General features: G+C 37.6%; 1 protein-coding gene across 24 annotated transcripts in view; it reads right to left on the bottom strand.

Annotated features, from left to right (window-relative positions):
• kcnma1 (potassium calcium-activated channel subfamily M alpha 1) overlaps positions 1 to 23,630 on the bottom strand; it is a 657,167-nt gene that overhangs the window by 94,155 nt on the left and 539,382 nt on the right. The window contains exon 20 of one of the 24 annotated variants that reach the window (XM_062977436.1): positions 4,595 to 6,363. The exons of the other annotated variants lie outside the window; for them this stretch is intronic. Within the exon in view, the coding sequence (XP_062833506.1) occupies positions 6,059 to 6,363 (305 nt within the window). The 3' untranslated portion in view covers positions 4,595 to 6,058. Of the gene's footprint in view, positions 1 to 4,594; positions 6,364 to 23,630 lie in introns of those variants that run through there. 24 annotated transcript variants of the gene reach the window in all.

Here is a 23,630-nt window from a genome sequence, read left to right as displayed (position 1 = left end):
AATTCATCCTGGTCTTGCAAAATGTATTTTTCTAAAAATAAATTAATTGGTGAGGAACCACACTCTTTGGCAGAGAAGGCTCAAGACCTTATAAAACTATAACTCCCATGATTTCATTGCATTGAGCCATGGCAATTAAAGTGGTGTCAAACTGCATTCCTTTATACATTGTAAATGTACCCTTGTTTACCATATTTATATGTTTTTCCACATTGTGCATGCATATTTGAAACCTGGACACTGTACAAATTTCCATTCTTTCCATGTCACAAATATATGATAATGACCTTTGTAAAGTTAAAGATGTTTCTTAAAACCTCCCTTAGGAAATGGAATATGGAATATATCTCTTGATAATGATATACAGTATATTTATGTAGCACTCAAGCAAGCCTCTGTTGATAACACATACACCATGCCTTTAGGGCACATTGGGAGCAATATGAAGTATTGTTAATTGCCATTTATTTCAATGGGGAGTTAAAGATGTACCCAACACCTTTCCTTTTGCAATCACTAGGACTGAAAGCTGCTTAAATGTGACCAAACTGCAAAACAAATCATATAACTAGTAAGAAGACAGTTCTGTCTCAGCAAAAATTGGGTGCAGAAATGTAGGGAAGGCTAGATCACGTCTTTGTGCTCTTGAAAAGCATTCCATTAGAGCTATATGGAATAAAAGACTTCAAACAGCATACTCAAATATCATCCCCAGTATCAAGGCAACATAACATTCCTTCCCATCTTGGGCTGAGATGGATTGTCTGCCCATTCCTGTAGGAAAATACCCCAAGCAGAGGAATGAGTTTCAAAACAAATGGGCCCTGTTTTATTATAAGGCGATGCAAAAGTAAGCAACAATGAATAAAACACAGCACAGGGTGACAAGAAGAATCCTTATGATACTCCTGGCAACAGTCATGAACCCTTGTCCATCCACTTAGAAACGGGTCAAACTGATTGGTTTCCAAAAACATTACTGACATTACTTAAGACTGGTTAAGCGATACGATGGGTCCTTCCACAAAACCCTATATCCCAGAATATCAAGGCAAAAAAATCCCACATTATCTGAGTGTGGACTCAGATAACCCAGTTCAAAGCAGATATTGTGGGATTTTTTTTGCCGTAATATTCCTTGATCATTCTTTTTCCTAATAGTCCTGATTTGACAACGATAATTTGACAGCAACAAATGCAGGGAAAAGAACTATAAATTATGGAAAATTGTAAAAAAACAAACAAACAAACAAAACCTTCCCGTTCAAGGAGAGGGATGATTGACTGAGACACATTGTTTGTCTCACAAAATTTGGGTGCTGAAAATAACTAGGAGATAAAGGTGCATTAAAGAGTAAAAGAAATAAGAAATTATGATATAATTAGAAATATATAAATAATCCCATGGAATGAGATTACTGAAAAAGATAGGAAATCTAGCTATTTTTGAGTACAAGGGTATCTCAATGCATATCAACCAGTCTTTGCCACTTTTCAATTTTTCACTGCCAGCCACCCCCATCCACTCAAAATTTCACCTAATTTAATCTGCCTCTGCAGATTAATGATATTGAAATACAACACAGTAAAAAATGTACAAGCATTAAATAATATGCTTCGGGCAAAAACCTGAGTATGCAGAGATCTAAAAAAAACAGTTTAGTTATTTATATACATACTGCATTTATTAACTGATTTTCCAAACAGCAATTTCCTGATTGGACCAATGTCTAATTTATTTACATTATAAATTACATTTAAATAATAAGGAACATTCGCTAAAAACTAACTAAAGAGCATGAAAAATAGACATCTGGAACATTAAAGTTTTCCATTTTACAGGCCCAGCTTCACCAGCCTGGTCCTCCCCACTGATGCTGCCATTAATTTTACCCCTACCCGCTTCAAAGGTAGAGTACTGAAAGGATTCGGATCTGGTTATAATGGCCATCCTCTTCTTTCTTTCAACTGCTTCTGAACCCAACCTAATGCACTGTGCCAATGTAAAAGGAAGAGTGGAGATGTCAAATTGCTGCTGTCACCATTGCCCTAAGCCAGGTCTGTACAACTTCTGGCCTGCAGGTCAAATGTGGCCTACAAAGGGCTTCCCTGTAGTCCATAGAGGCTCTGGGTCAGTGGTTCTCAACCTGTGGGTCCCCAGGTGTTTTGGCCTACAACTCCAGAAATCCCAGCAGGTTTACCGGCAGTCAGGCATGTAGCGGGGGAGGGGGGGCTTGAGGGGCTTCAGCCCCCCCCCAAATTCTCAAGGTGGTCCGTGAGAAGGCCTTACATGTATTATTTAAACTGTTATGTTTATTCATATCATGATCTGATCGCCATGCTCAATATATCCCATATGCATGGGGGTATTGGGGTAACGATACAAAAGGTTTGTTTGGGTAGATCCCCTCCCGCTCAGACTCAACCCCCCCCCCCCCCCCGAAGCAAAATCCCAGCCCCTCCCAAATCAAAATCCTGACTACGGGCCTGCCAGCAGTTAGGATTTCTGGGAGTTGAAGGCCAAAAACATCTGGGATCCCACAGGCTGAGAATTACTGCTCTAGGTTGAAGGCATTTAGAGGGAGGTTGCTAAGAGTTTGGCTGCTGTGGGGGGAGTTTGGCTGACCTCACGTTTGCCTCTGTAGTCTCTTCTGAGGCAAAGCTTCCCTCTTCAGATGGTGACCTCTCATTTGCCCAGCCCATAACTCGCCCTTGACTGGATTTACTGGCTGCACATGCTTCCCTGGGGAGAAGTGAGTTACAAAGCAGGTGCTTCCCCTTCTTCCAGCCCCATTGAAGCCCACCTTTCCATCTCCGCCACCTTTTGCCCTCCTTTCAGCCCCTTTGTAGCCTTTCATTCTTCATCCCTTACATTTTATATTGGCCGGGGGGTGCATACACTGTAGAAATAAAGTGGTTTGACACCACTTTAAGTGTCTGGCTCAATGGTGTGGAGTCATGGGAGTTGTACTTTGGTTAAAAAGCAGTACACTTTGGCAAAGAAGGCTAGAAACCTTGCAAAAAAGACTCCCAAAATCCAAAAGCATTGAGCCAGGGCAGGTAAAGTGGGATTAAGCTGAATTCATGCTATAATGTAGATCAGACCTTATTCTGTGAAGGGTGGTAGGGTGAAGGGGGTAGGAGAGAACTGGTGGTCAACTGAGGAGTTGCAACTGATCAAGATTGAGCACTGAGGGAGGGGACGCAAGCCAAATTGGTTTAGCCTATCTTAATATTAGCCCTTTACATTTCTCAACTTGTGTAGGCCTGCAATAACCTTCCCTGGCAGCAAGTATAAGGACAAGTGGCATTGACAACTGTACCTGGGTCCTTCAATAAAATCCTCCTTTTAGAGCTGGGCTTGGAAGTTAAGCTTTGCAGAGACATGTGGGGGATACAGTAGTTGCCTAGTTCAGTATTCTCTTAAAATATAGTGCTTTTAAAAGGCAGCATTAGGCATATCAACAACACTGCCCATCAACTAAGGTCATGGGTGGAGGATTTTGGAAGCTTTTCCAAAACTCTAAGCTAATATTGAAATTGTCCTCAGATTCTTTCAAGTCCCTGGTGATATAGACTCACTCAAATTAAACTAAATTCTAGAAAAACTGATGCACAGAAAGCTGTCCCAAAGAGTACTGTGAATAAGTAAGCACTAGCATTGAAAAGGCTTTCACCATCTTTTTTCTATTTTACAAGATAAGACAATGTTCCTAATCTGATGTCTGTATCAAACACTGGCTATGTCTCCTTCCTTTGATAAACTGCATCTTTTTAGCAAGAATATTTAGTGATGAGAGATCACTCTATTATTCTACATTCCAATCATATCCTAAAAGTCTGAAAGATTTTATCTTACATGATGCATTTGAAAAAAAAAGTTCCCTAGCAATAAACATGGTTCACACAGAAATTATCTGAATTGCATACGCAGTAATCGGAACAATGTTCTGTGTCTTGTTCAGTTTCTCTCTTTCTCCTTCCCCATAACAGGGGACACATAGCATCCTGAAGAAACAAACTGAAGAAGAGGCCTGAAATTTCCCTAATGGATGCTTTACTATTCATAACTTTGAATCTATGCTGTTGGCATTCGTGACTGTTCCACCTTATATCTAGCAAAAAATGTAGGAGGGCAGAGTGAGTTATACTGAAGTTTGTAGTACTGCTACAGGTATGGCATATTACACTATAGGCTACATTGGGAATGAGTAACTGTTGGGGCAAAGAGGAGGGTTATTTTTATCTGTAGGACACATCCACATTCTCAATGTATGTCTTGAACCAAAATATCAACCTGTACTGACACAATATTACAATCGGTGTTACTTGAACAATACACAACTAAACATGAGTTATTCAGAAGAACTTAGGGTTTTCCAAGGTAAGTGGAAGGGCACTTAAATGCAGTTTACAAATTAAAATGGCCTCACAATTCTGCTACAATTTGTATAAATAGTTGGGGAGAGGAGGGAGCATCAGGAAGTGCAGAAACTTAGGGGTGTCACTTTCTACAACTCAGTATCAGAGTCTGTGAATTGGCATAAGGAGGCTCTCTTTATTTACTGGGTGGAACCAGTAAATAAACCCTGGAATCAATCTCGGAAGTGGGGGGGGGGGGGGAGATGAACTTAATTAGTAGTAAAATTTAAAGAACATCATTGCTTGCTCTTAACTTCCCTTCTTGTCTAGACTCCTTTCCATCATGTTATTAGATTGTGAGCCATCCAGAAGGCCTATTTTAATTTTTGTGCATAATTAGCAGACAAAATAATAACTTCTAATATGATGATTAGTAACTCTACCTACTATGTGTAATTGTGCAATCATAACATAGATAAGAAGATTACTAATTTTTCAATGTATGATGTGTTCTATTGTAAAAAGGATTGACGAAAATCTCATAAAATAGTGTTTACTAGTACAGCTGGCTGAAATGTTTTGGAAAACAAAGGTTAATGCTGCATATATTGTGAAATGCTTTTTAATACATGTTTTTCCCCTTTCACCCTTTTTTGCTTCACTATACTAGAAAAAAATCATGCTTACCTCAATGGAGATACAAAATTATATAGTTCCTCTATTAGTTATGAAATACAACAACATTTTACGAACTTGTGACAGATGTTCTGAATTTCACCCTGTCTCTATGCCCTCATGCAATCTAAGACTTGGGTTTTCTGGGTACCCTTACTTGTAACAAATAATATACAATCCTTGCCTCAACCTAGAGTTCAGTTTAGCCTAATAGGCACTGCATCAAACAGTTTTATCTCCATGGACGACTGTATTGGAAAGGCATCAGACAATGACTAATGAGGCTTCAGATACTCTAGTTTAGACTACAGTTTAGTTTAAAAGCCACAAGGATGTTTTAAAATCTTTGCTTATTCCAGAATATATATATGCATGTGTGCAGTGTGTGTGTGTGTGTGTGTGTGTGTGAGCGAGAGATACATTCATTATTTCTGTGACATAACCTTCAGACAATGCTCCATGAATTGATTTAAGATGTGCTGTAATTTTAATGGCCTTTGTGTGAAGGCTAACATCTGAAACAACATCTTACTTGGCTTTTATCCTCAGTTCTTCCTTTAAGCACAATCAAGAAAATGTCTTCAAAGAGGTAGTGGTCAAGGTCTTTAGACATTTGAAGTATTTTAATACACTTAAATATAAATCTGTCACCTCCATTGTTTCATCTATGTCATCATCAACAACAAGGGCTTTTAACAAAACCCAGCTTTTACATATCTCAAACTGCGCTGTAACAGCTAACAAGATTAATCAGACATTAATGCAAACTTGTACACTTGCCAAGCCTATTGGTGAAAAAGGTAAAGAATTCAAAGCCAATCAAACATGAAACACAACACCAACCAGAAACCATTAGTTGTCTAGCTATCTTGATTAAGGTATTAATCACTACATCTGGAGAAACTCACATCTGCAAGGACTTAGCAGCGCATTAGTAATGTCATTTTCACATGGAAAACGCTCAAGTTTCACAACCCATGCACAAAAGAATCTTTGTTGCCTGATGCATCCGGCTATGGGACTACCTACGGAGCTCTTGGTTCAACCCCGGCTTTCTGTTCAGGAAATGGTGGCATTTGGCAGGTAGACTGAGTGCCCTTTGCAATCTACAGTAGGAAGATTTTCCTTGCTGAACAGAGCCCAAAAGGTTAAGCTGTTGCATTGAGGGATTGTTTGGCAGAAGGAGACTTCCTTTACGGTTATTAACAAGTGGGACTGGTTCCAGGATTCCATCAGTGGACTTGATGTCAACCATTGCATGGGTACTGGCACTCTTGAACTGAACTGAGCGGTTTGGGTAACTTGGTTTAGCTTCATTCTTTACTTCTAAACAATAAGGAAAAAGTGTAAATTAATGCATTATGCATTAAATGACTGCCCAGACTACATCAGTGAATCAATTATCTGTGGCAACCGAAGGTTTGTGGTACTTGCTTTCAAAACCACAATACCCATGGGCTCCAATCTGTGTGGGATGCCACTCATTAAAAAGGATTCACCTTGTGCTTCTGAAAATCTTCATCACCATGCATTAGACTGAATTCTCAATTAAAAATGTGTCCTGAAAGCTTCCACTGTCTCTTTTCATAGAACAGAATTTCATGGCTGAAATGTACGTGCATAAAGTGTTTTCATGTGTACACAGAATCTAGTGTTTTTCCATCCCAGCTACAGACTCTTGTTCTCTTTTAGATGCAACATGTAAAGGTTCCTCAGAAATCAGAAATGCTCCTCTCATGGCATGAGTGCCTTCAGTGTGTTTTCACTTTGCACATGTGTATGCATTCATATGCATGGACAGTCACCCTGGCCTAATATGAGCAGACACCCTAATTTATTCTGAACCTACTATTTTTATAGGAAAAAAAAGATAATTTTACAATATTATCATTTGTAAGTAATAACTCCAGCCAAGGGAAAAGATATCCAAGGCAAATCCAACACTGATAAAATATCAATATTTATTCATGGCAGAAGGATATTGATTTTGTCAGTTTACCAAAAGAACAGAACTATGTATCTTCATTTTGCAACACACTGAAAACAATAATCCAATCTATGTAAGACATTTTAGTCAATTTATTCTAGCCTTGAACAGGATGAATTCATGTTAAATCAGATACTCTGCTAAATTCTACTAAGCTCAATGGGTCTTAGGCAAAATTAAGTATGTGCAAACTTACTTGTATATAAACACCACTGACTATAGTAGGGTTTCTTTCAAGTACAGTAGAGTATCACTTATCCAACACTCGCTTATCCAACGTTCTGGATTATCCAACGCATTTTTGTAGTCAATACATCATGATATTTTGATGCTAAATTCGTAAATACAGTAATTACTACGTAGCATTACTGCGTATTGAGCTACTTTTTCTGTCAAATTTGTTGTATAACATGATGTTTTGGTGCTTAATTTGTAAAATCATAACCTAATTTGATGTTTAATAGGCTTTTCCTTAATGCCTCATCCAACGTATTCGCTTATCCAACATTCTGCCAGCCCGTTTATGTTGGATAAGTGAGACTCTACGGTATGTATGCATAGGATTGTATTGTAATTCACAACATCCTCTCTCTCTCTCTCTCTCTCTCTCTCTCTCTCTCTCTCTCTCTCTCTCTCTCTCTCTTACACACACACACGCACACAGATAAATATACACATTGAATAAAACCACTGTCTTCCAAACAAAAATTGCTATAAACTAGTGATCCCTTTCTAATATTTTTGTTTTGAATTGCCTCACTGAGAAAGTTATTTGAAAAAATACATAGTTTAAACAGTTACGCTGTGACATTGTGGCATCTTTTTTTTTTAAGGTGATTAGCAGAAGGAAAATGTATGTGTTGATAATCATATACTCCGTGGAGCCCCCAGTGGCACAGAAGATTAAACTACTGAACTGCTAAACTTGCTGACTGAAGGGTCGATGGTTCAAATCCAAGGAGTGGAGCGAGCTCCCACATTTAGCATCAGCTTCTGCCAACCTAACAGTTCGAAAACATGCAAATGTGAGTAAATCAATAGGTACTGCTCTGATGGGAAGGTAACAGCACTCCATGCAGTCATGCCATCCACATGACCTTGGAGGCATCTACAGACAACGCCGGCTCTTCGGCTTAGAAATGGAAACCAACCCCCAGAGTTGGATACGACTAGACTTAATGTCAGGGGAAAACCTAGCAAACATCATATACTCTTGTAAGTTCAAAGTAGCTTCTGCAATCAAATGACTAAGACATTGACATTTTAAAAGAGGACTTGATAGGAAATATATCTGCTCTCCAAATGTAAATTATCAATAGGGAAATATACATGGAACCCAGATGTCAGCTTATTGCTTTCGAGAAATACAAAGCATGTCTCTATCACAAAAAGCTTATCCCATTCAATTTACACCAGATACATTAAAGCCAAAGGAGTTATTTTGGTTTGCTTTTTAACAAATTCCATATGAAGAGGCAAATCCTGTGCCCACACAAGGAGATAAAATGCATCTGGAACCTGGCTGCAGGAGAAAGTCCTTAGGGTGTTTACATGTGGATAGGTTTCCTCTAGGGATGAAATATCTTCCTGCTTTGCTTTTTCTTGCATTCATTTTTTAAAAAGTCTTATTCCTTCTATACTCAATACAAGGAAACATGTAAAAGTTTAGGTCAGTAAAAAAATCAAGTGAAACAATTTTTCTCCTATCTGTACTGGCCAAGTTCAACAGGTACAGCCATTCTTAGTATGCTGTATCTGCTTCCTATATAAGATTAAAAAGAAGAAGGTTCTCACGGAGAAAAAACAGGTGTCAGGAAACTGATTCATCACAAAGTTGACTGAACATACACATTCAAATCTAGACTTTTGGAACTGATACATTTGTCCATTTCATGTTCTCCTACATTCTGATTTTCTTAAGTCTCGGTTCTTTTCATGTTGAACATGAAGAAATTGTCATATTATGCTAATTCTTGCCTTTCCCCAGTTTCAATTGGAAAGTCACTTGAGAGACTTTCCTACATAGTATGTTTCAATCATGGGCATTCTTATGAGCAAAGAGCAAAAAAAGATGAAAAGCTTCTTACTTTCTCATGGATAGGCCTGTAAACCACAGAGTTTCCTTAACACTGATTATTCAGCATCAAGATTATTCAGATTCAAGGCAAGTAAATTAGTGCTGGTATAGGCCTAAACTCCAGTGATTATCATGATGTAGTTCTTTAAAAAGGGGGATTGTACTATCCCTACACAATACTAAGTCTAAACTGAAACAAAATTTGATGGATAAAGAGGAAAACAAATTTTTATTCTCAAATGGCCAATTCTTAATTACACATGAAACATTACCAAAGCATTATTGCTTTGCAAGGGTTTGATAATACTGGATCAACTCACTCTGGATGAAAATTTTATTCAAGCTAGAGTTTGGAAAAATTACTTCTTTGACTACTGCTCCAAGAACTACTGCAATACTCTGAACTTTCCAATACTCAGATCTAATCCAGCAATCCATTTCCCACTATGGCAAAGCAGATTACTCTGGAAAGTCTAGAAGACGAATTTAAAAGTAATAGAAACTAGTCTAGACGACTTTAAAATGTACAGTTCCAAAGTCTATCACTGTTACATACCGTATACTTCCATCTTCAGAAGCTGTATATTTCTGACTATTTATTACCAGGGAGGAGGTAGTACAGTAGAGTCTCACTTATCCAACATAAACGGGCCGGCAGAACGTTGGATAAGCGAATATGTTGGATAATAAGGAGAGATTAAGGAGAAGCCTATTAAACATCAAATTAGGTTATGATTTTACAAATTAAGCACCAAAACATCATGTTATACAACAAATTTGACAGAAAAAGTAGTTCAGTATGCAGTAATGCTATGTAGTAATTACTGTATTTACAAATTTAGCACCCAAATATCACGATGTATTGAAAACATTGACTACAAAAATGCATTGGATAATCCAGAACGTTGGATAAGCGAGTGTTGGATAAGTGAGACTCTACTGTATCTGTCTACTGTCCTTTATTGGTAGGATTGAGAAGACCCACACTGTTAGTCAACTACAGCTAGTCAGCAGTTTCAATCCTGTTTTTCTAAGCTTTTCAACAGGCAGCACTCCTCTCTACTCCAAGAGAAGGTGAGGGGATCTAAAGAAGCTATAACACAGCCAGATTATGTGATAAAATGGCTAGGAGTATAAATTAAGTTATAATTGGGAATAGTTAAATCTGTTAAACACAAGGGAGGGATAAAGAGAAAAGAAATAACTATCCTAAGTCTCTTTCCCACTCCACATTTTTAACATTTTGATAACACTTAAAGTACAATGGCAACACTGAATGGAGTTCACAAGGGAAGCCATGACAGTTGAAGTGGGGTCAAAATTTTGTAATTGTGTAGTACAAAGGAAACTCTAAATCCTCAAATAGACTTGAAAAACAGATCTGGAGGGATACATGTCTTGAGCTTAAAAGCTCTCCCCTCAACAATATTGTCTGTTTTATTTCATAGTTTTTCACAAGGCTACAGTAATATTAAGTGATAAGTTCAAGAATATGAGACTGCAAGCTTGATTGCAAGCAGTATTTCCCACAATTTGCCGCCATACATACCTGAAGTAATCCGACAGTGTAACACCAATAACACCAAGCACAATTCTTCTGCTATCTAACAATTGTACATAATGTGCTCTGCCTGTTTGTGGTGAAACTGTACGGATTCTCATATCTAGAATCACAAAGTCAACATGGCATGATCCAGTTGGCTGGGAGATTATGGGAGCTATAGACCAACCCTACTTTCTCTTCACTTTTCGAAGATCTGTTCTAGCTCTTCATACCAAAGTAGTGGTATGAAGTCCTAAAGGGAAGAGAGAAGAAAAACTAGTGCAATTTCCTCCTGTAAGCCACCCCAATCCCTTTGGAGAGAGGGGGCAGGATATAACTAAAGATGAGGATGATGAGGATGATGAGGATGATTCTCTCACCTAATACAAAAGTGAATGAAACCCTGAACAGGGACAATCTTTTAAGGAGACAGATATATGCAGCAATATTGTACTCTATGCTCTGGACAAACTGTCCAAAAGTATTGGGATAACAGAGAAACATTTGGAGCTTTATTGTAAAAGCTCCAAATGTTTATTAAATTATATATTGTTAACTTCTCTTAAACAATCATTGAAGTTACTTTTTTTTAGTCTTCAACTGTTTGATACTAGCTTTTGGGTGTCTCCACTATCATCTGAATATGGCAATGGCTAGAATTATCATGGCAGACGAGTATCAGCTCAATAATGCCAAGTGACACAAAATTCATAAGGTGTGATTGTCACCCTATGAGACTTTCTGCCCCTGCTCCATTTTATGGGGTGCAATCTGGCAAAGAAACTTATACCATGATGACACCATGTCACACATTTAAGTCTCTAGACATTACTAAGAAAAAGGAAATAATATTTAGGGCTGATGTCTTAGGATGTTGCCCTACAGCTACTAAAATATTTAATATCAGGCTAGAAGATTGAAAGCCTTCTTCTCTAGGAAAGTTGAGCAACTTCTATTACAATGATATGTTTAGGGGGGCCAAATCCTTCCAGCAGAACACTTTCCAGGGGCAACCTGGGACAGGATGTCAGCCTTAAAGTTTAAGTTGTGCAAAGATAACACCAGACTTTTACCCGTATTTCCCCCCTTGATATTTATTTGCTACACTCAAGATAATTTTAATGAAAATCAAGTCCTGAAGCATTTTTAATGCAACCAATTTGGATAATTGGGTATGCCCATGCCTGTGGCAGTCTCTGCTTTATTCCCTTTGAATGTGTACTTGCCATGTCTAAAAAGGGGGTGGGGTATGCTGTGTTAATATAAATATAACAAGGCAGAATACCAGTGCAGCATTTCGGAACAAATGGCTGCAACTAGATCTTATTTGCCTGGAAGCAGCCCCAACAATACATTTAAAGTGAAATTGATGATTTTTTAAAAAGAAGAAAAGAAGCAGCAGCAGCAGCTCTCCCCTACTAGCGCCACTAAATTATAGAACTGCGTGACAACCAAGAATCATGATGGTTGAGGAGACTAACATATTAATTTGGATCAATGGTGGAAATATCGTACTCTTTGTTTTCTGAACCTCTGATTTCCTTAATTGTTCTGTATCATGACTGCAAGCTTGATTTAGCAATGTTTCCCACAATTTGCCACCATACATACCTGAAGTAATCAGACAGCATAACACCAATAAAACCAAGCACAACTCTTCTGCTATCTAACTGTTTTACATAATGTGCTCTGCCTGCTGGGATCATGATGAGCTACACATTATGAAATACAAGCCATCAGTAGCTGATCATGTTTCCAGTGACCAAACCTTCCTTTGATCCATGTGTCAGTAAACAATGGATGACATTCCCATTTTTCAATGAATACTGCTCAGACTTATCTGCTTATGACTCTGTGAATCAGGCAACTGAAAATATCCACTACAATTCCTCCAAACTGTCAGCTATTGCTGTGATTCTACCCAGCACCCTCTGTACAAGACAAAAGATTAACCATTAGACTAGATATGTTGAAAATATACAGCTTCAACCTTTCCCCAGCTAGCTCAGAGCGATGTATAGATGATTATTTCAACCGTCAGCTGCCGCATAGACTTAAACCCCTGCACAATAACTCCTGGATTCATCTGCCCCTTGTCAAACTCACACAGTCTTACTTTGAGGATACTTGGTATGGCAGTTTCACTGCGGATCTAGAATAATCCAGACGGCCGCTGTCTCTTTGTTAACAGGAAGTTGAACTGATGAGTTTGTAATGCATTTCTTATCAAAGGTAGTTACAAAAAATACCATCTTCAGTTTAGGTTGGATTTTATCATATAGTCAAACAAATCTTAAAATATAGTCAATCATAATATCTATGCTTATGTCTAAAAAATGGAAACATGTTCTTTAAAAAATTTCGCCATTAATTATTTATCCATCTAGCATTAATATATTCTCTCTCGGTAGAATATGTAACAAAATAATTACTTAGAAATACAAGTTAATGGTGTAAAGTAGAATTTTTCAACAGTGCCATTCAGATATTTTGTATTACAAGTCCCATTGGCCCCATCTAACATAGCCAATAATAAGGTATTGCGGAAGCTGAAGTACAAAATATCTGGAGAGTGCCTGCTTAGGGAAGGCAGGTCAAAGGTATTAACTTTCAAAAAGTCAACCTGGATCAAAATTATTGCAAGTTCATGCAGTAATGATGTACATCTCTATGATTTTTTTCTAGCAATGCACATAGTGAAAAAAACATTTTTTTAAGTGCTGAGAAACCTTGATGAGAAAAATCTGTGATTTACAAAAATCTTTTTTTGTGCAAAAATCACACATTGTTATTTTGTAGAGAAAACAGCATGTTCTGTGTAGGAAACAGCATTTTCTGCATTGTAAATAACATTTCAGTGCAAAAACATACTTTCTTGAGAGTTTGTTCTGCATAAGATTTATAAATAGTCAGTTTGTAAACAAACATATTTTTTATTTTTTTCAATGCAGAATTAAAGTTTCTGCATTGAAGCATTATTTCCCACAAAGACAATGCTGTTTCTTGCACAAAAATGCTGTTTTATTTTGCAAAGCAACCACATATTTTTTTCTATGCAGTCCCAAATTGCGAGCAGTCTTCAAAAACTATGTGGCTGTCAAAGATTTTCTTGCCACGAGAAGAATACATCCCTATTGTTTTCCTTAAGGGGAAAATACAGGGAGCATTTGAAATTGCCAATAGGTATCCTGAACAGTCAGAATATTTAGAGATATTAATGTCAGATCAGAGAAGGAAAAAATGGATTTACAAAAGTATGTGTAATTGCAGATCACAAGTAAACAACAATCCACAGTTGTATTCTACTATTCGGAGAGATGCTGGTGCTTCTGAATAGGGACTGTAATATATAGTTAGGCCCAATGCAAACAATAATAGGCATGATATGTATAAAAGTGATGTAGCTCTGAACTACAAAACAAAGACAGGTAGCACTCTGAAGAAAATTGTTCCTAACGTATGTGTAGAAACATAAAGTAAAAGAACATGTTTTTGAACATTCTTAACACAAACAACCAGATTGTATAGTGGCTAGGCTTCAATTATATGCTTGGACTAATGTAATCTCTGCTGTCCTTTTCTGGTTTTGCTTTTAAAAGGATATTGAAATAATTTACTTTTTTAAAAAATAGCCATGACAAAAATTGAAAATATATTCTAACAGAAACAGCATCGATGGTAGGATGGTAGGAAACTGGCTTTTTAGTTTGACATACCCTGGTTAAGACTAACTGCTGTTTGTCCCTATTGGAAATCTCTATTTTAAAACCATTTCCAAGAGGAAAAGTTTCCTCCCCACAATGGAAGTGATGTTCATTCAGTACAGTACTTTAACTCTTCTTCTAATGATGTATTTTCCAGAACATTTATAGCCCTCTAGTAATTTTTCTGGCTTGCCAGCTGCTTGGCAATCTTTTTCTTACTGGACATTAAAAATACACTAGGTAGGCAAGGGCAAGTGAAAATACACGAAGTCTGTCACACTTCTGATAATTCACCATAGAAAGATGCAAGTCAACTGATGGGTCACAAATTGTGGTGGCATGTTATAGTATCTTGGATCACTGTATGCCCATGCCACTAAAACACAGATGAAATTTTACACTGCATAGACAAGATTTAGAGACTCTTATCAGGCCCAATCTCTAGCCGGAGACACCTATTTGAGGATTGCCCCCTGATTCCCCTTGAGCAATACTGCTACAGACATTCTAAAGCCCTGTAAGAAAGTATAAAAAGTAGTGAAAAGTCAGTTTTCGCTGCCACCAAAGGCTGGACCTATATTGCCATATAATCCAGTTTCTGAATGCGTATTATCTGCTTTAAACTGGATCATAAGTCTACACTATCATCTAATCTAGTTTAAAGCAGATAATCTGCATTCAAAAACTAGATTATGTGGCAGTGTAGACAGAGCCAAAGAATCTACAACCCAGTGGCAAGAGTCCACTTAAGTTTAAGGAGAATTTAAATTTAAATCAACAACAAAACCAGTACCAACCCCAACTGCCAACTTTCAGCCTCTCTTCTAGTACCATTCTTGACCAAGACTTACGCTTAGAGCATTTTCCCCCACAGAACAGCACTGTGCCAGACAACAAGGGGCCAGTACAATCCATGTATGGCATGCAGTGAATCTGTTTCAAGATTCATAAAATCCTTGCTATTTTGAGGAGAGAATTCAATGTCTTGAATAGCTGTACCCAGGCCTGGAATGAGCCTTGGAGCAGATTCACTATACTCATGACATGGAATTCATTGGCCATTATATCCAGATGCTGCCACCATGGTGAAAAAAGTCATTTTCAAACCATAAGGGAACAGAAGATCTTTTCTGCTTATATGCAGGATTAGATGCTACCCCAAATAGTTAATAACATGGTCAGTGTCCTATTATGCTCATTACATGAATGATGACATTGTAGCAGTCAATCAATAAGATGTGTTTCTAGGACCAAGCAAAATGGCTGTATTGAAGGAGAGAAGCAAATAGCTATATGCATGCAGAAGTGGTTGGCAACAGCAAACAATCAATCACTTACAGCTTGGCATCGTGAACAAATGTCACCTTTTTTGCACATACTGGGACTGTTCAGAGTATTAAGCACTTAGAAGCAGGGAGGTTGAATGCTAGAGATTGGGACCGTTGCTTTTCTTTCTGCCTGACATGCTTACACTAAACATTGAGTGCTAATTTGTGGAAAGTCAGAATCAAATATTATTTCAAGTCAGGCATGCTTATGGCTATATTTAACCACGTCTGTTTTTTTCCATACTCCAATTCCTTTATTGTGTTTTTTCAGTGCTCTCTGTTCTGCTGACTTCCCAGTTTATGAATCACTGTCTGTTTATTCAAGTCATTAAAATGCTATTGGCAAACTGTCCACTGAAAAGCGTCAGAAATATCAGTGGGCATTTTTCTTCGACAGTTTGACAATCTATAGACACCCATGTGACTGTGATACAAAATGTATGATTAAATTCTTCAGAAACCAGGCCCTTCCTTCAAATCAAGTGAAAAGAAGTTTTATAGAAACTATTAGATTCAGACTTTTCCCATTTTAAGGAATGTTCAGTTCAAGCTCCCTCTAAAGGAAAATAATGGGGAGTTGGAATCAACGTTCTTAAAAGAAGAATACACCCCAAACAATTACAAATACATACATACTGCAAGCAAGCTTCATCAAATATGATTCTGGTATATTTTTTTTAGCAGTTAGTGATATTTCATTACATTGAAACAAATAAACAAATGTTCAAATTACTCAATAATCAAATATAAAGGCCTAGGTCTGTAGGAAAGCACATCAGCTGTTCCTCTTGGGGGTAATGCTGGATTGGTGGAAGAAGCTGCTTATTTACATGTATGAGCAAGTCATCACCAACCTAATGCCCTCCAGACATATGGGACTATAACTTCAATCACAAGTCAGCATACCAAAAGTCAAAGTATTAAAGTGCAAAAGGAAAGAAAAATGGAAAATAATTGGGAGCATAAAATACTAAAATACAAATAAAAACTACATTTACATGTGCCGTTGTTGATTTTGTGAATGTGTAAATAGCCTTCAAGTCGCCTGTTGACTTTTGATGCCCCCATGAATGTAACAGGGTTTTCTTAGGCAAGGAATAATCAGAAATGGCTTTGCCAGTTCTTTTCTCTACAGCACCTGGTATTTGTTGGCGGTCTTCCATCCAAGTATTAACTAGAGTTTACCCTGTTTGGCTTCTATAGTCAAATAGGATTGTTGTCTTTAGGTTATTCAGGCATTAGCTATTACTTTACTTTAAAGTTTTTGCTGCTAATTAGTAGCAGTGTTTTAAGGGCTTTATCATCATTTATTATTTTGTCATAGGTAATGTGCTCTTGAAAACCACAGCAAAACTTGCTTGTGTTATATGCCACCATGTGATGGGCCATTTTTCGTTTCATCAGCGCTCCTTTGGCAACTGTTCTGAGTTGAAGGAGATCTTAAGTTTCAGTCAACTGTCAACTAATGTAAAATTTATTGTAAAACTAATATAAAGCATTTAGTGAAAGCTAAAAGAACGTCAAAAGGGCCAGTGACATGTTCTTCAAATTCCTAGCACAATCAGAAATTTTGGTAGTCAACATTCAAAGACAATGTGGAGATTCAGTAGGCCTTGAGATTGCAGGCTCAAAAACATTGGACTGTATATTTTTAGCTAGAAGTCTCCACACCTTTTAGACTAGATGGAACCATCCTAACTGTAACCTCTGATTGAAACATGTTATTTCTACTGTATATGCCTATCTTGATTCTGTTTTTCTTTCTTTCCCCATGTTATTTCTCTCTCTTTCTCCCTTTTTGTTTCTCCCTTTCTTTAGCAACAATAAACATGACATAAATGTGGTTATTCTGCAACTAGTGTGCTCCACTTTAGATTTGGGTGTGATACATTTATGAGTTTCAATGTGGACACTGAGGGTTGATGCTTTGAGCTAGGGTTGGGAAGTTGTAGTCCTCCAGATGTTATACATGAGGTTGGCATATACCTGAGTATATATAGCAAGTGCACCTGATCCGTATTTATACACACATAAAGATATAGCAAGTATGTGTGTGTGTGTGTGTGTGTGTGTGTGTTACATTATATTGGTAAATTAATCAGAGAAATTATATTGTCTTTCTAGCAAAAATACACTGTGATAAATCTGGGTTTGCTGAACAATATGTGGCATCACTACAAGTTCTCATTAAATTTAATTCACCCTATTTTATGCTGCCCGATTCACAGTATCTTTTAAAATTTCCTACAGATATTTCTTAACTATACATTATCTGTGCACAATGAAAAAAAATGTATTAATGAAGCTGGTTTAACAAAAAGAGAATTCTTTCCCACATCTGTTCTTCAGAGCCTGAGCATCTCCTCTAAAGTGTCGCTAAAGACCTTACTTGAATCAACTTCCTGTAAAACCGGAAGCTATTAGAATGTTAGCTTTTTCTCCTTTAATATATATGCTGGCATCTGGAGATTGAAACTGTGCACACACAGTCCTTCCTATCGTGTTCAAAACCACATTACATGAATGTGAAGTAATTAAAAACTTAATGGTGTTGAGTGTGCAAAGAAAAGCCAAAATCAAATTGTTGGTTCCCACTGGAGTAGACCCATTAAGTCAATGAGACCAATGTTTCATGAATATAATGGGTTTCCTCGAGATGTAAATAATTACTGCCACAATAATTAAACTACTACAATTAGGATTAAAATTAGATCCTGTATGTTTGATCTTATAGAACTGTTACTTTCATGCAAAAGTATAGTGTAGACTAACAACTTAGATCAATGAAATGCTGCTTTTTTTTAGTCTACGAACTGTTTCACACAAATAAATTCAGAATACTTGCAAAATGTTCCCTGTCGTACTCTATGTACAAAGGGATTCTGGCAATGGATGCTAAAGCCTGCCACTGAGGATCAACACGCTGGCTCAAAATTTCAATCTATCGTAATTGTTTTTATTGCCTTGTAGGCTTGCATTTGGAGGACTCAGGTTATTCCCAGAGTGGAGTCAATGAAGTTCGCCAATGTTTAAAGCAAATAGAAATGTGGCATCAATTTCAAATGTAACAAAGGAGGAGCTGCTGGTTATGGCAAACAAACTATGCCAAGTTGTTCTACTAAGCCAGGACCTTCACTCAAAAAATGTAAACGTACATAACAATATAACAATATGGTAGGAATTGCCAAACTGCAATACACAACTATCTCTGCCATTGTATTTTTATTTCTATTACTGAAAGTCTTCTGGCTTTCTTCCAAATTCTTCTGATGTTTTGCCAGAGAATGAACCCCTATATGTGTGAAATTTCAGTGCCAAGTCTAAGCAAACTACTATACATAAACAGCTTGCCACATGGAAGAGCTGCAGCTCAAGAGTCTGCCACAATGCTATATTTTACCATGAAGGCCTATGGAATCTATGGGGCTACCCTATAGTGATAAATTCTCGCAAATGTTTTAGGCCCCTTCTACACAGCTAAATAATATTCTACAGTATCTACTTTGAACTGGAATATATGGCAATGTGGTCTCAGTTCAAAGCAGATATTGTGGGTTATTCTGCCTTGATATTCTGGGTTATATGGCTGTGTGGATGGGCCCTCAGTAAAACCAGATACCAGGACCAGATACTCCCATTACACCTTGTTATTAGCCTTCTTGTTTTAACCCAAAGGAATTTGCATTTTGAGCTATATATTATACTGTCTTTGTGCTTTATAAACACATATTACTCGAAGGCATATATATGATAAAACCTGGATAGTTCTATGCTAAATTGAGTGTCATGCTTTCCCCTCTTCCACACCCAAATCTGATGATGGAAAAATTTTCTATTAGCCATCCCTCAATACAATACCCAGGATTCTTTGAGAATGTATAATAATTATAGCAGTTTAAGTCAATAGAGGTATGGCCATAGTTTGCACCATTAACTCCTACATGTACGTCAAATCACAAATACCGTCACAGAAAATTTGTTTTTCAACAAAACAGCCTGATGAGCTATTTATTGCTTACTGGCTGATGATATTCTGAATGGCGATACTATATTCTCATTCACAAAGATGACTAGTGAAAAGGAAGCATAAAGTGGCCTTCAAATGTTTCTAAAAAGCTCAACTTTTCTGCCAATGTTTGCATGTTTTGGCTCCATTCTTTCTAATACTCTGCTTACCCAAGTGTTCCACCCCATCATCTAGTGATCCTATGATCAGGGAGATTGTTTTGGTTGTGTGATGACATTGTCAAAGCAATTCAGAAGGAGAGCAATGCTGACAGAGTTATCTCTGAGCAGATCGATACATTTGCTATCCTGTCTTGAAAAACAAACAAAAGGTGTCATCAAAAAGAACTTAGGTGAAACTGGCTCTGCTTTTGCTTAGTCCTAGTTTGTGTACATATGAAAGGTAAAAGAAGCATGTGTATGTATGTATGAATAGATAATGATCAATATATACCTGATGTTTTTACAAGCTCACTGGCTTGCTCTTCCTACCTCCTTCTCTCCCCATATATCTCATTGAAGCTGAAAACGGTTCTCTGATTTTTAAGGTGGCAGCACCATCTGCTGGCAGAAAGAAATCTGAAAGTATTTCTGCAGTTCCATGCCCTCTGCACCCTGTCTTAGTGAATTGTATGTCCCCTTAAACAGCCATATTTCTAGGCCACAGTTAGCCACAGTAATTTTAACAACAGCTTTCAAACAGATAAACTATAGTTTAATAATACATTGCCTCATTTATGTCTTCTACAGAAACACAGCCATAGGCTAAATTGCTATGAAACCAAATTCTAATATATAAATACGCTAAATTACCAATTAACACCCAAACAGAGAAGCAAATAAACCCATTTCAGTAACAGTTTGTAATTATTGATGTCAGATTTAGGCACAAAGTTAAATGCTATCCATGAGTCTGGCATATCCCAAATACATATGAAATGGGAACATTTATATTTCATGCTAAAGAGCAGACATAAGAGCAATGTCATAGAGGCAGCCCACATTTTACAGGGATACCTTGCATCCCCATCACTGAAGCCCTTTCCACATTGCCTGTTATTCCAAGATCTGATCCCAGATTATCTGATTTAAACTGGATTATATGAGTCCCCACTGCCAGATATTCTGGGATAAGAAGATAATCATGGGATCAGATCCTGGGATAAAGGGGCAGTGTGGAAGGGGCTTAAGTCACCAACAAGAGTGATAAACTGGAATTGCTAATAAAACAGTCCTGCCGAATACCAACTTTGAAAAGCTTTCTTAGCAGATCATTTACATGAGTCCCTCAATGCTAGTAAAGTCATTTCTTCTCCTGCCATGGACATTCAAGGCACAAGTTGCTCTGATTGACTCACTTCGCATTTTCTTCTGTTGCAGAAGAAGGAAGCATAAGCAACAAACAGCTGTTTCATTGACAAGTATATCTGCTTCTGCACCCATTTGAAACCTCATGCAATGTACATGGAAACAGCTGATCTTCTTCTCCTGTCATATGTTTCAATAAGAGAGGAAAAGGAAATGGGGAAAAGGACAGCAGACTGATGGGCATAGGTTAGGCCCAAGGATGTTGGTCCCCAAATTTAGGTCCCAGAATGCTTTATCCGGACCAATGCCCCACTTTTTGTTTTACTTTTTTATGTTTTCCTTATTTGTGATTTAAATAATACAGTGGACTTATGGGGGAGAAAGGTTCAATTCCTGAATGTATCCCACTGTGTTTTATCCTTATCTGAAAATGCTTTACAGAGGATTTGGCAGCACTGCCAAATGGAGAAAAATATGATGTGAAGGGAAGGAGGGATCCCCTCAAATCAGACAGAGGAAAGTTTCACTTTGCCACAATATGTGGATAGGATTTCCTAGATCAAATCAATCTGAATCTTCCAGTTAGTTTGAGCGGATCCAATCCATATGCATCCCAGACATATATATTATAGATGTCACTGCTGGACAGTTCTATTTATGTTCAAAGAAATGTACCACAACATATTTGTTACCTGCTTGTATGGACTAATGCAGCAAATAACTCTGGTTATAAATATCATAGATTACATCTGTAAAATAATGGTAAAAAAGGCAATAGGGAAAGGCAGAACTGAAGCATATTTCAGCAATATGGAACAGCAGAACAAATGTGTCCTATCATTTTTGGTAAATGACAACAGGGAAAAGGCAAAGTAACACAATAAAATGGAGAAATAGGTATTTCATAGCTAAATCTGATTACATTTGCAAGTGTGTGTGAGAGAGAGACAGTGAGAGGCTTCTATAAAGAATATATACTAAAATGTCCACCAAAGCACACAGTACTTTTGCTAAAATTGATTGTTATGTGGGAGCTGAGACTGGCAATTCCATGAGTGGAAAATAAACTGTAAGCTAAGAAATCTAGCAGTGATAACTAATGGCAGTGGTACTTACAACGGCGACTTGATCTCTAACAGAAAAAGTACTCTAAAGGATGGATGCATACAGCCCAGACCATTTTTTCATATAAAAACTAAATAGGATCAGGACGCCTCTGCAAAATAACAAATGGCTGCTATATGTTTCCTCTGATTCGATCGCTAACAAAAATATTACACCGATAACACTCAAATGGCTCTAACGGGTATAGCAGACTACTTATGATTGTGACACTAGGGAAGGGGAGTGCCATTTCACATATATCTGTGAAATGCGATGATGTGCTTTAAAAGTTATGGAAATGACCCCATCTCTTAAAAAGCCTGTGTCAGAACAATAATCAAAACCTCGTTCTTGAAGCATGTCAAAGACGAAAGTCTGGGTATTATGATCATACACAGAACATAATGGGTGCTCCATCTGCAGACACTATGAGGGAATATTCAGATTGCCTTGCATTTTCTTGACTTGAAAGACTTATTAATGAATTTTGATTTTCTGTGCAGGATGCACCACTTCGTTTCATTTTCTGTAGTCAAATCATCCACAAACGGATGAACAGTGTTTGCATATGGTTAATTTATAAATCACTTATACTGAATTTACCACACACGCTGCACTAAAAAGTAGTCTTACTGGCATCTAACAAAACAAGTCTCTTTAACTGTGCTGCATTTTAGCTGCAGTGGTACAAGAACAAATACACAAGAGATGCCCACATTTCTTGTGTCTGTCAGCACAACTGGCACTCTGTTAGGACTACAATGGAGGATTACTGTATTTATTTGATTCTAAGACTCAGTTTTTTTTCCCTGAGATAACATTTCTAAAAATGGGGTGCATCTTAGAATTGCATGTGTATCTTATGTATTTTTCTTGGTGGTTGCACTGAAATTAGGGTACATCTTACAATTGATGGCATCTTACAAGTGAAGAGATGCAGTAATTGAAGTGTTGTCTGCTTGATCTTCACCTCATCTTCTTTACACTGACCTACTTCCACAGTCTTCCTAATACAGCTATCATAGGCTAGAATGCTTTCTACACAGTTTGAACACCTAATTCCAGTAGTTGTACAGATAGGCCTTCCTATATTTGCTAGCAGAACTAGGGACCTTTTATAGTACACAATTACAGAGCTATGATTCTACGTACTTTAACCATTATGCCTGCATCCTATAAAATATGGTGATTTGCAATTCAGAATGCACAGCCACACCACACCATACACCCTGATTTAATAAACAGAGTAGAAGTATTTGTACAGGGTGGTGTAATGGGAGATAGGAAAGCTTTTGTTGAAAGGAAGAATGCAGAAGAAACAAAAAAAGAAGGTTGGGACCTAAGATCTGGATACTGAATTTATCTATCATGCTTTGGTTCACCTATACAGGACCTCATCCCATGAGGAAGGGGGAAAGCAGGGGGAAACGGAGGGAACCATCTTCTTTCATTCCCTACCATGCCTTTACATCTCCAGGGATGGCAGCCACCCTGTTCTTTCCCTGCCTTTCCCTGTTTCCATCTGGCTTTCTCATTG

Source organism: Anolis carolinensis, chromosome 3 (genome assembly GCF_035594765.1).
Source record: "Anolis carolinensis isolate JA03-04 chromosome 3, rAnoCar3.1.pri, whole genome shotgun sequence".
NCBI lineage: Eukaryota > Metazoa > Chordata > Lepidosauria > Squamata > Dactyloidae > Anolis > Anolis carolinensis.
This window is presented reverse-complemented; position numbering and strand designations above follow the sequence as displayed.